This window comes from Mercenaria mercenaria, chromosome 13 (genome assembly GCF_021730395.1).
Source record: "Mercenaria mercenaria strain notata chromosome 13, MADL_Memer_1, whole genome shotgun sequence".
Classification (NCBI taxonomy): domain Eukaryota; kingdom Metazoa; phylum Mollusca; class Bivalvia; order Venerida; family Veneridae; genus Mercenaria; species Mercenaria mercenaria.
The window spans coordinates 9,110,580-9,125,577 of record NC_069373.1 but is presented as its reverse complement, the minus strand read 5'-3'; the positions used below and the strand labels follow the sequence as shown (position 1 = coordinate 9,125,577).

General features: G+C 33.5%; 1 protein-coding gene across 1 annotated transcript; it reads right to left on the bottom strand.

The window, feature by feature from the left end:
- Positions 1-4,423: 4,423 nt before the first annotated feature.
- Positions 4,424-14,587, bottom strand: LOC123530536 (calcium-activated chloride channel regulator 1-like). Its single transcript, XM_053521145.1, has 13 exons — positions 14,293-14,587; positions 13,713-14,004; positions 12,918-13,100; positions 12,587-12,729; positions 10,879-11,133; positions 10,205-10,411; positions 9,572-9,728; positions 9,021-9,118; positions 8,578-8,802; positions 7,948-8,215; positions 6,561-6,707; positions 5,714-5,944; positions 4,424-5,151 (listed from the first exon to the last, which is right to left on the bottom strand). Exons 1-13 carry the CDS (start codon positions 14,461-14,463, stop codon positions 4,877-4,879), a joined length of 2,652 nt encoding a protein of 883 aa, XP_053377120.1. The 5' UTR covers positions 14,464-14,587; the 3' UTR covers positions 4,424-4,876.
- Positions 14,588-14,998: the final 411 nt, after the last annotated feature.

The following is a 14,998-nucleotide window of genomic DNA, read 5'->3' as shown; positions in this document are numbered from 1 at the left end:
TGGCTGAAACAGAGATCATCTACTTGGCATGTCCAATCACCCTATGAAATTACAAAATTCTGGGTCAAATGGTTTTCAAGTAAACCGTGTTCCATGTTCAGGCCCCTGTGACCTTGATCTTTGATCAAGTGAGTCCAAAATCAACAGGGGTCATCTACTCTGCATGTCCAATTATCCTATGAAGTTTCAACATTTTGAGTAAAGTGATTCTCAAGTTATTGATCCAGAATGAGTTTCTTCCATCTTCATGCCTCTGTGACCTTTCTCTTAAGTCAAGTGACCCCAGATCGAAGGATCATCGACTTTAAATTCCTATCATCATGATTGAAGGTTCTGGGTCAAATGATTCTAAAGTTATTGGTTGGAAACTGTTTTCAAAGTTCTGGTTCCTGTGACCTTAACTTTTGATCAAGTGATTCAAAAATCAATAGGGGTCATCTACTCTACATGTCAAATCATCCTATTAAGTTTCAACAGTCTGGGTCAAGTGGTCCTCAAGTTATTGATCAGAAACCAGTTTCTACGTTCAGGCCCCTGTGACATTGAAAGGTGATTTTCTCATTTTATTTTTTTTTTCAAACGAGATCTCATCTTGGTAAAAGCAGGCTATGAATATATTAAACATAAATTGCATAGATATAAGACACTTCAGAATAATTCTTAAACTAAAAGCAACCATAAAAGAATATTTACAATGAATTTAAATGTTTCATTCAATTTTAAAACAACTACTACTATCTCCAATATCAGCATACATCATGATCTTCGGGTTGCATTCAGTCATTTTTTAGCTGTAGATTAATATAATAAGCATCTTAATCATGACAATGTGCATGTTTTAGTGTTGCTATATTTTATGGTCCTTTGGGATCATGGAGTCCATTCAACATATGTGTTCTGTTTAAGCCGGTGCTTGGGGGCGTAAGATGTTGCACATTTCATTACCTCAGTCATGAACAGACTCAGTGAAACCGAGTTTGCTATTATTCTTCTTGGTTGCATTCTTTGCTTCTAAAGGATCTGTTTGTTTCTTTTCGAATTTTATTGTTCAAATTCAAATATTGGAAACTGAATTTTTTCTTACTTAGTTTGAATGATCTCAAATAATTTCAATGCAGTCTTCCGAATCCCGCTATTGTATAATTATCCATGAAGAAATCGTACGCCAGAACGTGAATATTTGGGGACGAAAACACCGCAAACCTACCGGCGATTAAGGCGAATTTGTTAAAAATAATGTTTCTTTCGAATTAATTATACTCTTTAATGATATGTCAATCACAAGCACCAGCTGGAATGTAATATTGAATCAAATTGAAGTGCATACTATCGTATTTTCGGGAAACAGGTACGAATATTTCGCCCCCTCCGTTACGGCTGCAATCATTTTCCTAAGTCGTGCAAATAAAAATTAATTACGTAAATATTATGAAAGGATCGTATATTTCTCTATGAAAAACAGATAGGATAGCACCTCTGCTGTTGATTTCATGCAATATATCTTTCCACAAACCCATTTCCATGCTACAAAGTGGTGCAATTTTATCCGAAAACAGAACCCACGCCGTGCTAGTTAGATGTTTTCTGATCATGTGACCAAAACAAGCTCTTTGGTGTTCTTATAATAATAAAATTTCGATTAACTTTTCTAGCAGAAACTGAGTTTTGTTTAAAACGTTTACAAAAAAACGCAACTTGGTTTTAATACCGATTATAGATCTACGCAGATGGTGTTAAAGTATTATAATATTTTTGTAGGTTATTTATAGTTTATTTTGATCACGTGCTGAAGAATTGCTTTGGTCATGTGATCGAAGCAAGCATGCTCATTTTCATACGCGTTGTTTTTGTTATAAAATATAGATTACAACAAATTTGTACTTAAGCCATGCATTTTTTGATAAAGTTGAATCTCAGAAACTTTCTGAAAGTTAAACTGACTTGATTTACGTAAAATTTATGGAGGACATGGAACTACTTGTTCTTTGGTTTCGGATAAGCGTTTTGGCCGTAAACTTGTGGTATGGTAAATCTGTGGTCACGCTTCGCTGCCCACAATAAAATGGTATGTATATTGACCCTTCTCAAGCCTGCCATTAGCAATATGAATGTCGTTTTCTTTACAAAGTGTCAGATAACAATTTCCTGCCATAACTATTCACACGATTATCGAAAGTTTGCCGGACTGGAATATATGACACGTTTTCATCATCATACGACACGTTAACATAACGGTCCAAATGTATATCTTCAATATAGTCTGCCTTTTCTCCTGTTCTTGAGTTAAAATCGCCAGTTAGATAAACTACTCCTAGATCACAATATTTTTAATATCATTGTTTAAAGTATTAAAAAAGTTAAACTAGCCAATTGTTGAATACAAGCTTAGATATGTCCTTTGCCAGTTGCTTTTTGCTAGTAACTATTTGCTGATTGCGAGTTCATACATGCAAGTTGCCGATTGCTCAGTTGGTCAGCTTTTTGCCATTTGTCGAATACTCATTTACTAAATGCTATTTGCCGAATGATTTGTGCTCATTTGCTAAACGACATTTTCTTATTGCTATTTTATGGAAGGCCGGTGTGCTATGCTAATAGCTAAATGACAAATAGTTAATCCTTAATGCTATTTGTCGATTGCTGAAAGTCAAATAATGACGATAAATGCTAATTGTTAATTGACAAATGCAAAATAATAAATGCCAAATGCTTACTGCTAAGTGCAAAAAAGGAACTGGATACATGTATATCAGTGTATGAATGCACATTTTAAGTAGTCATTGGCCTTTGTTATGTAACCTTATCTCTATTAAAAAGATATTTCTAAACATTTTAAGAGTAAACAGTTTCATTCCAATGTTCTTAGTGCCGGTAGAACATGATATTATTTCAAGTCAGCCCGCCCACTTAGCTCAGTAGGTAAGAGCGTTGGTCTACGGATCTCGGGGTCGCGAGTTCGATCCTCGGGCGGGGCGTATGTTCTCCGTGACTATTTGATAAACGATATTGTGTCTGAAATCATTAGTCCTCCACCTCTGATTCATGTGGGGAAGTTGGCAGTTACTTGCGGAGAACAGGTTTGTACTGGTACAGAATCCAGGAATACTGGTTAGGTTTTCTTGGTTACACAGTTTTCAGCAATTGTTTATTTTTATTTCTTTACAAATGGCATTCATTTTCAAAGGGGGGCAACTTTTTCAGAATATTTTCAGTACGGGACAGTACGGCAGAACATGTAATGGTTAAGTAAAATATTGGTAACGATGTTATTCGTTTATAAAATATTTCTGTGTTTTGGTGATATTCTCCTAAACTTTATGGCGTTCATTATTTATATCATCCTCACTATATTAAATTTACTGAAGATGTTGAAACTGAAAATGTTACTGATTTAAGATTATAATCAGCTTATGTAATTAAAATGTTTGAGGAAAAGAAACTTGCTTTAGAAGGCAATCTAGTAGCCCCGTTTATGGAAGGCCGTTGCGCAAACTAATTACCTAATGCTAAATGACAAACAGTTAATGCACAGTGTTATTTGCTGATTGTAAACTATTGACTGTCAAACGGTTATTGTCAAACGAAAAATGCTAATTGTTAACTGAAAAATACGGAACAATAAATGCCAAATGTTTATTCCTAAGTGCTTATTAAAAAGATGCTGAATATATGTGTATGAATGCATCCCTTTAATAGCTATTGGCCTTTGTTATTAAACTTTATCTCTATCAAAACGTTTTATAACATTTTAAGAGTAAACGATTTCCATAAAATGCTGTTATGGGGTAAGAACATGTCATAGTTTCTAGTCAGACTCAAGGAATATTATCCGTCTTCAAGTATTTAAATGTCACAGTTATAAAGTTAAGAGATCATAAATTCAATGAGGTTGCCGTTTAGCAATAAGCATTAGCTATTTGAAATTTCGCATCTGACATTTAGCATTAAGGATATAGTATAAGGTATTTCGTATGTAGTATTTAGCATTAAGTAATTTGCATTTGTAATCAAATAATTAGTATTTAGGATTAAGTAAATGGCATTTAGCATTAAATATTTAACATTTGGCATTTAGCAATTAGTATGGCACAGTGGCCTTCCATATCTTTACATGTTATAAAACGTACCTGTTATGTTGTAACGGTTGATAATTTTACATGATGATTTTTCAGTGTCTCCCTCTGTCACAGATATAACATATATTCTGGCGTGGATGATGCATCTGCTGGTATATTTATTGTCTTTTGTATAATTACATTGCTATCTTTTGTGATCTGTTATACTGTTGCATGTACATGGACCAAAAATTGCTAAATATACAATAAAATGATTGACATTTGATGAATTAGTTTGTTCGAAGAAAAAAATGCTACTTATAGTAATGATAAGCACCTTTTAGGTAAGCAAGCAAACAAAACCAATCTATGAAAAGCAAATATATATTTTCCATGCATTTTCCATAAAATCGTAACAATTCACATTTTCATACATTTGACGTGAATTAAAAAATAAATAGTAAGTTACGTATAGGATTCTTAACCCACTATCTGATAATTCTTTTACAACTAATTGGTCCATCTAACAAAATCAATGCTCCATATTTAATGTATACCACCATTTCTTTTGGAATTATGTTACATCAGTGCCACAGCGATGGGGGCATTTCTATCAGCAAGTCTGTTTCATATCACCGAATATATTAACAAACCACAAAAAAAATGTGTGTGTACTGGGTATAAGTGCTCAGAGTTTCGCTTTATTTGAATCTACGTAATAAAATTGTTTTAAGCAAATATCTATGCTGATAATTTAATAATCATACAAATTATTTAACAAAACAAATCTCCTTCTCCTAAACCGGTACAAAGATACTTCTTCATTTTCTCCAGAGAGATGTAGAGCCAGCTGTTGCAATGTTGGAAAACTGCCCTCCATTTCCAAACTCATCAAATGCTCGTAAAGCAAAAATACAAGTCTTTGTTGGATCTTTCATTTTCCAGAGTAACATTTCACTCTCTGTCCCGTTAGCGTCCGCTGCAAATGTCTCGCGAGCAATATCGCCCCGACTTTCATACATCCCTGAAGAAAGGTATTGTAAGAAACGCCGCACATCCTTTATTCCACATCCGACGAATAGCTCATAGAAAGCCGCTGTATAGTTAAAAAATAATAGATTGGTTTGTTTTACAAAAGTATCAGTATTGTATCTATTGTTGTCGATTTAGGTGTGTTTTCAAGACAGACATCCAATATTTATTTATACTACTATTTACAAACAATTAAAAAAATAAGAGAGGCGATGTTTTTTCTTCTTTTTTTTATTATTATCATTAAATCTTGCTACGATACTCGCTCTATGACTATATGTAAAAAGAAGTCACGAAGACATGCGAAAAAGCGTCCAGTAAGACTCTCACCCTAAGACTATAAATTTCTTACATTATCCATAACATTAACGCAGACAGGAGGAATATTACATCTTAAAGCAACTTGCAGTTAGTATCTTTAACATGTAGTCTCAACAAGTTACGGAAAATAGCGTAGTTACCCTTCTTCAGATATGTCGTTTCTACAATATCTGCAAGTAGTTTTTTTTTTGTCAATTTTCCATCTGTATATCACATTTTAAAATACATAAATCTGCTAACTGATTTCTTTCAAGGCATATGGACAATCTATTTGGAAGTATATAATAATATATTATATTTCTTACCTCTTCCGTGATCATGGTCGTCGCCTGGAGCTGTCCATTTTAGCACAATCGTATTTCGGTATAAAATATACGTAAACGCCTCAAGATCTGTAATTCTTGATGGTGCGATGAAGTCATGAATGACGTCACACTCTTTTGAGTGGTCCAGAAATACTGTGCCTCCCGAAATTTGCCGTTGTATGTTTCCATCTAACGACACTTTTTTAACATCTTTCTTCAAAGGATTATGCTCTGTATGATACAAAATTTAGCAAGATATATAAATAACCAATTTTTGAACGATTGAAGCTATATACAATACTAATTGTGTGTATTAAAATGAAAATATTTCGATAATAACATGTAAAACAATCACCTTTCACGTGTAACGATTCTCTCTTTTTCATGTCTTTCCAACAGTTTAAACAAAGTTTTACTAAGTTTACCGGTGCAACGTCGCGCACATTGCGAAAGCCAAACATAACGTATGACGTCATTGTGTTTGAAAGAAGTTAGTTTTCCAGATTTCTTTTAAATTCTATTAAGATAATTGTATATCGTATGTTCTTGTAACTATTTATATACACCTTAGCCTGGTAAAAAAAATTCAGTTATATGTGAATCATATACTTCTACGCTTTAAGAGCAGTTCCTTATCAGGGAACATTGTAATTTGGTTATTTATCAAATATATTGAACTAATACAATTCAATAAACCACTGAAAACATGTCGTAAATTACGGCTAGACACATCCTTTACAGTGTTTTATCAGGTTTGGCCTACTTTCGTCGCAAGAATATTCTTGATGCATTGAAAGACGCACAATTCGTCATTACTGAAAATTACAATGTGACGTAAGTACCCTACCATTATTTCCTACCATAACTGTTTCTTCCCTTCTTACAGCAGTTCCAGATATAGCTGTTACTATAAATGTCACGTGATACGAACCACTGAGTTTAGGAGCTATATATATACGCGAGTATATGCCGTCATCCTTTGATATGTCTGCCCCTAAAATGAAAATGACACATAAGACACTATCCTATTGTCATCAGTTAATGCTATAGGTTTAGACAGAAAACTTAAATATTTATATAGTGCTAATTATTTGGTGTTTATCGAATACAGCTTCTTCATATGACTTGCTAATTGTAAATTTTGAAACCATTGATATCTAATGAATGAAAATGAAAATCTTTTTTTCTGGATTTTCTCTTATTCAGACGCAATACAATATTCCTCTAACTTTTTGTCGTACTTGAAGAGATGTGGGCAGCGCCTGTGCATAATTCGGAGGACACCCATTGGAAGAAAAGTAAAATTGAAAGAATGATGTAAAATTCGCTAAAGACAGACTCTTTCCGGAAGAGTATTGAAAACATCAACAAAACAAATCGTTCAAATGTTAGAACTTTATTTTCCAATTGTCATACATAGTTTAACGTCCGTTAACATTCATCGTTTCTTTTGTGCATAGCAAAGATCCCTTGAGGAAGTTTTTTTTTTAATTTAAAGTAAATCGAGGTTAATATGAATACACTGTTGTCTGAGATAATTATCATAACATTTCTATAATTGGATACTAGAACTGTACAATAATGTGATTTATAGTCTAATATAATGTTTATTTGCCTAGTTTCTACCTTCGAAATATTTCTTCCGTTGGAAAAGATGGGTTTTAACATAGCACCATTTGACATTTTTATTGTATTTTAAGTCTAAACGAGTGATATTCACTTTTGTGTCATTAATACGTTCCAATACAAGACAAGCGAGGAAATAGAGGTTCTTGATGAAAAGTGAAGTATAAAAAGCGCAACAGGTTTAGTTTCAACTTCAAACGATACTAAAAACGTCCTTTGACCTATATACTTAGTAAAGAGATCTACTGAATCAGTTAAGGTTTTGTTTGTTATGGGTTAAGCGGCGGTCAATAAGTTGATTCTGTATCAGTAATATCCAACTTCTTCAAACGAATCGGAGGTAGAGTCCGAATTTCTTCAGACAAATCGCCGTGGAGAACATAAGCCTCTTATGGGGATCGAACTCACGACCTTCCGAACCGAAGATATGTGCTCTCTCTACTGAGCGAGCCGAACGTGAATGAACGCCATACTGCTACTAGTTACAAATTAAATATACTGAAACAGCCTGAAGAAGGTAAGTATCCTTGACAATTCCTTATTATTTCAATTTTACAAATGTAAGTTCGGCCCATACATTTGTATATATCTGGAATGAATTTACTTACCTGCACCATTATCAAGAAGTGTCAAAGACTCAATATTTCCCTTTGGCGTCTCTATTTTAGCAGTAACATTGAAGCCTAACAAGGGATACAACCCTTGTGTAGCATCCACGTGTAGAAGCAACGAACTGTTTGTGTCGTCTGCAAATTTAACGGACTTTCGTAAAACCACAGGGTCTTCGTTTAAAACATTTTCCTCAGATATTATAGTAACACGTATTTTCTCTGACGTCATTGATGATTGTGACATTGTATACTTCCATGTTCCAGCCTGGCAAGGTATAATTAATGTAACAATATTTTGATGTGCAATATGACATTATGCAACATTTTATACCATAGGCATCAATGTGATCTGTGTAGATCACAGAAAGAGAAATGATTTTTTTAAAGCAATCATCGGATAATATTTTTTTTGGCGAACTTCTTAAATCCATTTTTTTTGCAGAATTTCAACGTAATTTGTTCAGAACTAAACTGAATAATGCAAAATAGATTATGAATTAAAGTAAAATTGTTATGCTTCATAACAGAATAGTTTACTTATATCAGAGTTAATCTACTGCAATTTTGTATTCGAAGCACACTAGCTTATGCAATCGAAACATATACAACACTAGGAAGAAACCTTACCTCTGAAAAATTAAAATTAAACTGTATCACTTTAGAATCATTATCAGCAGAATAGACAGATGAACCTGTACCGTAGACGACATCTAATGGTGACGTAATGGCAATGTCAGGAAGATCGTTTTCAAAGTGAAAGATAAATGAAACGCGGTTTCCAAGAGTTCGATCTATGTCTACACGACCTGTCACTGGCTCAGAGTCTGATAATTCCCATTCCTCTTGTGCTACCTTTGAAGTGAAAAGCAGTATTTCATTGATTATGATATTCTCTTTCTATCAATATACCTATTGTTCTGAATTACTTAATATGCGAAAAGTAAATATATGAAACTGCAGACAACACAGTTGATTTATATTTTCTTCTTGACCTCGTTTTGTGTAATACAGCAATATTCCTTGATCATTTTAATCAAAACGACACTATTTATATGTATTTGGTGTCTTACAATGACAGTGTTTGTAGGGTCAATCCACAGCACATGTCTCAGTCTGTCTAATAACGTATGACCATGAACTTCACCCATGTTGTGTACTGCAAATGCTTCTGTAATGAAAAGGACGGTATTGGGACCATATATCTATATGATAGTGTAATGATAAAAAAGCACTAAAATATGTTTCTTTAAAATACTTTATTTTCGGGTGAAACAAGATGTCTGTTGTAACCATGCCACATTACTTCACTCGTTTGTATGTTCTTTATGTGTTGCTTTATCTATTCTTGTTTGCTGATTTCAAGCGTAGTCACTGTACAATTTGCATACTGTCAACGGGGCTAAAACAGTGTGCCTAAATGTTTTAGAAAATGTAGTTCGTACGCAACCTTTATGTATTAAATGGTTTACAAATAAGAAGATTATATCATTGGAATATAACAATTCATTTACGCTTTATGTTTTCCTACTTATCAATTGTAAATGAACATAATTTGGAATTATGTATTTTCCTTAATTACAGATTGTTTTAAATCTAACTGATAAACTGCTTAGATATTTACCATGGTGATCATTTATAATATTTGTAACACTGTTTGACAGAAATGACACTTTCAATCGATTCTGTTTTCTGTCAGTCAAATCATGCGCAAAGTTTCCAGTAACATTTTCCGTTATAACTACTAGATGAATATCGTTATCGTCTACAGTTCTGTATTTCTAGAAGAGTAGAGTGAAAATTTTATGAATAAAACTAGACCCTGGTGTATTTAGGCGAAAATATTTAAAACACAAAATTGCTTTTCAAATGAAAGATAATAACTGTCTTAAATGACAAATGTAAAGTACCAATATGTTTATTTAAAATAAAGACATATCCCCTTTATATATATATATTATTGTGATACATACTATCTATTTATTATCAACGCTTTGATATTGAACTCACAAACGATGATAAATTGATAAAATACAAAATATAAATTATATATATTTATATTTATATATATATTAGCTATTTTGAAGATGCGAAATGTTTTCTTAAACAACAAATGCAAAACTAATTGCACGCACCTGTATGTGTGTGCAAACAACATCAATTAGTCCCCGAAATGAAATAATTCCAATTGAAGGCAGAGTCTTTAGTTATAGCAAATAACTGGTAATACGAAAGGTTATAAAGACAATAATAGTACCTCTAAGACTTCACTTATACGGTTCCCAAATACGTCGTTGTATTGAGACAAGTTCCTTTCGCCTAACATAGCACCATTGCCTATGCTATGCGGAGTTTGTTGCAACTGTTTCCCCACTCCAGTTTCAAAATGTAGTTCTGTATCAGTCGTAGATAGCTCGTGCTGTAACTGCCTTAATACTTGTTGAATTTTCCTAGACTGAGGAATCTATCAGGAAGGAAAAATGTTAGAATTGTATTCGACAATGACGTTATTACTCACAATTACTTAAGTGGTTGTCGGAACCATTGCAGTACTATCTGTAAACGAGTTTGTATTTTTCACAATCCCATACTAGTAAATATTCTTCTGCCTTGCGATCAAGATCTCCCAAGATCAATTGCTTAAAAAGACAAACATTAACATACAAGCCCTCTGTGACGGAAATATGACAAAACAAAAGCAACAGCAATACACCAAGTGGACATATATTATTGTTACTTGTAGCTGTAACAGCTTAGTCACTCTAACAGACAAGAATGACCACACAATTGAAGAGACGTGTGAAAAATGTAATTGTCGTTGTAAAACGGAATTTTACGACGGATGAATGGATATATGGATTCATGTTAGTCACTTTACATTACCTTCTGTATAGGCCTACGTACGTCATAAATATGTTACTGTTAAAATACCTCATTAACAAATGACGGATCTGTTAGTACAACGGCACGACGTTTTCTAGATGTTGCTCTCATCACGATAAAAGTTGGTGTAAGTTGAGCGTCTGACAGAGTTTTTGCAGGATTAATTCCAGCCCTAAAATCATCAGTTTCCGTGATAACTGCCCATGTACTCTTGTGTCCGCAAAGCCTGTTGTGTTTGCTTGGTGCTTCGTAGTTGTGGAGGGTACTATAGTCTGATGGGTCGTCCTTACAGAATGTTTCAAGCTGCAAAAAATTAAATGAAACTTATAACATATTGTAACCCTTATGCCATATAACTTTAAACATATTTACTCTAAATATGTTCGTAGTTAATTTTAATGCTAATATGCTGGACACGAATGTCATATACATAACATGAAATTAGAAAATAGCTGATAGTATTTCAGGACTAATCATGGGAGTACCTTAAGATAAAATATATATTGTAAATCATGTGAAAGTTCACAGTTCACAGCATGTGGAAAGTTAACCTTTTAAAGCATCAGTATCAGGATGTATTTAAGTTTTATCAGTCGTTGAAATGTGTACCGTCATCAAATAAGCACATATTTTTCATAATGTATTTGGAGTAATATCTTGTCTGTGGTTCTGAAGATTCAATTTTAGTTTTGCTTAAAACTACTTGTAACTTTGACTTTTTTGCTGAGAAACTGCGTCAATATAGAACGGTTTGTTCTGAAACCTTATTTTTAGAAAAGTTAACAGAGCCGTCTGGTAAAGATTAGAAAGGACTGGAAGTGGGTTTCTTATTAGAAACACAAAATTTCCTAGCTACAAATGCCATAATAGTCAAAATACACTGAATAAAATTAATGGAGTGGTCATAATTAAGCTCTTTTACTGTAATTATTGTTATTAAAAGTAGCGTGAACATGTGCAACTACTTTCCTCTTCAATATTCACTTTTAACAGAATACATTTTAATTACATTTCTTTGTCGCTGTTAAGCTAAAAGACAGCTACGTCGGCCTCCGTGGCCGATCGGTTAAAGACGCTGACTTTGAAGCCGCTGACTTCAAATCACTTGCCCCTCATCGGTGTTGGTTCGAGCCTCACTCGGAGCATTGAATTCTTCATGTGAAGTTACGGAAGGTTCTATCCAGGTGCCCGCCCGTAACGAAATAATGCAAGGAGGGGTACCTGGGGTTTCAAATAAATTCTCCCCAGAAAACGTATTTTTCATGTTTTCTCTCTTTAAATATTTATTTTTTGTATTGCAATAAACATTGTTTGGTTTATGCGAAAATATTCTTTGGTAGATTTTTTGGCATATGTGGACGGTCCTTGAGAGAATGTATTATCAATAACATGTAAACAACTAAAGTTATTAATATTTTATCACTTTGAACGCCTTGGTGATTTTGGTGTTTAAGTCTAAAATAAACAGTAAGTTATCAGTAATGATATAATGATATTTAATCTGATATTGTATTTCACAGTCATTTCTGTCGCTCTGTCGCACAATGGGGGCTGTCGGGAGGAAGTTTTTCTGCCTTCTGGAAATGACTGTAACGGTAAACATTTTATCAACTTTGATATGCCAGCGGGAAGATTTTTTTCAACATTGAAATTGCAGGTTTTTTTCCTACCTGTTCAACTCCTGAAAGCAATTTTTGGCACCTGGCGAGAGTTTAAAAAATAGCACTGACTAAATATGAATTTTGACTAGTATTACCTCTGCTATAAACTGATGGTCCATTATAGACGCTTTTGTTCTCTGATGATTGGGGTAAGGTCTCCACTGACAGTCGGATTCATACAGACCTGTCTTCTCATCAATTGATGCATGGATTTGTGGATTTCTATCAGCAAGCAGGTCTTGAATAAACAATGTGTCAACATATATATACTACTTATACAGAAACATTTTATTTTAAAACATCTTGTGACCCAGAATCTTATAAAAGTTTTGAAAATAAATATGCCTTGATTATAAAGTAAACTGGTCAATTTAGTGTTTAAACGTTTCTTTTGTTTTTAGCTATGAAGTTTCAAGGTTTACTTACGCGAATAGCAGATTGTGTGTGCTGCATCAGTTTTCTGTATAAGTCCACGAATCCCGAATGTGCATCTTATAGCTTCTGGTTGTCCAGTAGACGGAGACATGTAAAATACATTTTCACCTTCCTCTGCGTACTCTTGAAATACTCCCCATCGGAATTGTGCAAATGCATGAATGAAAAACTTTGCTTAAATATCAAGAAAGAATAGATACTTAAGTACATGGCGTGAACTTGAAACAAGAAACAAATGTAAATTACATCTAAAGAAAACATCTAAGAGAGTTTCAAAGCAAATATAGTAATATGGCGGGAAAGGTTAGTTCTATTAAAGCTAAATTCTTTCGATACATAATGTAATAATGCTGCAGTGTCTCTTATTTAATAACCATGTTTTGATAACACTTACCAAATCATTCAATTTCTACCTGTAAATTTGAAATAGCCCATAACCAGATATATATTAGTAAATGATATTTGTTTGTTTCCAGTAAATATTGAATATATCATACCCAGAACTGAGACATCTTTGCACGTTGCACGAGTGAAAATACGGACATTGTTTCACTTTATTTTACGCGAAACATTAGAAATTGATACACAATGCCCAAGTAGATCGGCAAAGTTATGTCACTTGCAGCGAGTTGTATGCACTGACTGACATGGATTATATCTCATTGATGAAACACAGTATCTCAACGAATAACATAAGATAATTAAAATCTATTATTCTGTTCCATTTCTATGTTGATCCAAATATTGTTTCATAAGAATTGATGTTCGCTGAGACCATTTACTAACCTGGATTACCAAAATATGGATCTTTTCGTGGTACAGTCAAAAATTCCTTTGTCAACAAAACATGAATGCCCTGTTTACCACACCCATCATATGACCTTGTTTGCGGTAAACTCCTCTTGCCTTTGATGGGATCTGTGACGATGACGTCAGCAAACGCTAAATTTTCAGTCGTTGGTGTTTGGTAAGAAGCGTCGTTTGACCAGGTAGATGGCAGTAAAATTTTTATTTCTTTGAAATATGCTCTTTGTTCTGTGGCAACATGCAGAATTTTGGATGCCTTTGTCATTTCGTTCTATAAAAGAATTTAAAGTTAACTCAGACGTAAATAGTATTTTTTTTTCTATTTCTACTAACTATTTCTTGTTGGATCATTATATATCTCGCGTATTTATCATGTAAAACAAAGAAAATTAATAGACCGACTACGTGTATACAAATGAAATATTCAATAAAGTAAGATACATAAATGGCAACTATCACAATTACTAGGATATGCACGAAAAATGATTTCAAACATTTCACGTTTTATTTTCCTGCTTATACTTGTCATACATTAAAAAGATGAAACGAATAAGCTTACCTTAAGAGTATCAAGCAGCGCCTTGTCCTCACCAACGCTCTCGTGAATTGCAATGACGACGTTCGTGAAGCCATTATTTTCAAATACAATCGTGGAGGGCCGACTGAGCCCAGATACTAGATGTACATGCGCGATCGCATAGAAACACACAAAACAGAAAATCGAATTCATGGAAGCTAATATACTATTTTAACTTTCAAATAATGTAGCTCCATAAGATAAACTCAAACGTTTTGATACATTATCTAATGTAATTTTTTTTGTTTATTTCGTGCTTATTATGTCCGATCAAAACCTTCTTATCGTTGCAATCTAAAAAAAAGGAATGGTAGATAGACTGCGGGTTATCTGGTTCACGTCCCATAATCACCAAGATCGGAGTTACACGCGCCTGTGTTGTCCTGTTATGTCGACTCAAGTTATACCTGGTTGAACTTAACAATCAACTACTGAAATAGTGCAAGCTATATACTGTTTACACTGTTATAGCCGTGTAGACAACTAATCAGCAGACCAATTTACCTTGATTATTAAATTTTCAGTATTAAAAAGTTATTTTTTTACATAAATTTATTATTGTATGACAAATAGTGGATATTACACGAATTTCTTTTCGTATTAAATTTACTAAACGAGTTGAATAAAATAATAAAATGTGGGACTCAACCGAGACTCTGTCTTCTACGAGTTTAATACTAAAATTATG

Excerpts from the sequence above, each read along its gene's own strand:
- LOC123530536 (XM_053521145.1), bottom strand. The coding sequence starts at position 14,463 with ATGAATTCGATTTTCTGTTTTGTGTGTTTCTATGCGATCGCGCATGTA. Across the intron at positions 8,216-8,577 it reads TTAATTTTAATTTTTCAGAG|GCTGGAACATGGAAGTATAC; the intron begins GTAAGGTTTCTT and ends ATACCTTGCCAG. Across the intron at positions 6,708-7,947 it reads ACTTCTTGATAATGGTGCAG|GGGCAGACATATCAAAGGAT; the intron begins GTAAGTAAATTC and ends TTTTCATTTTAG.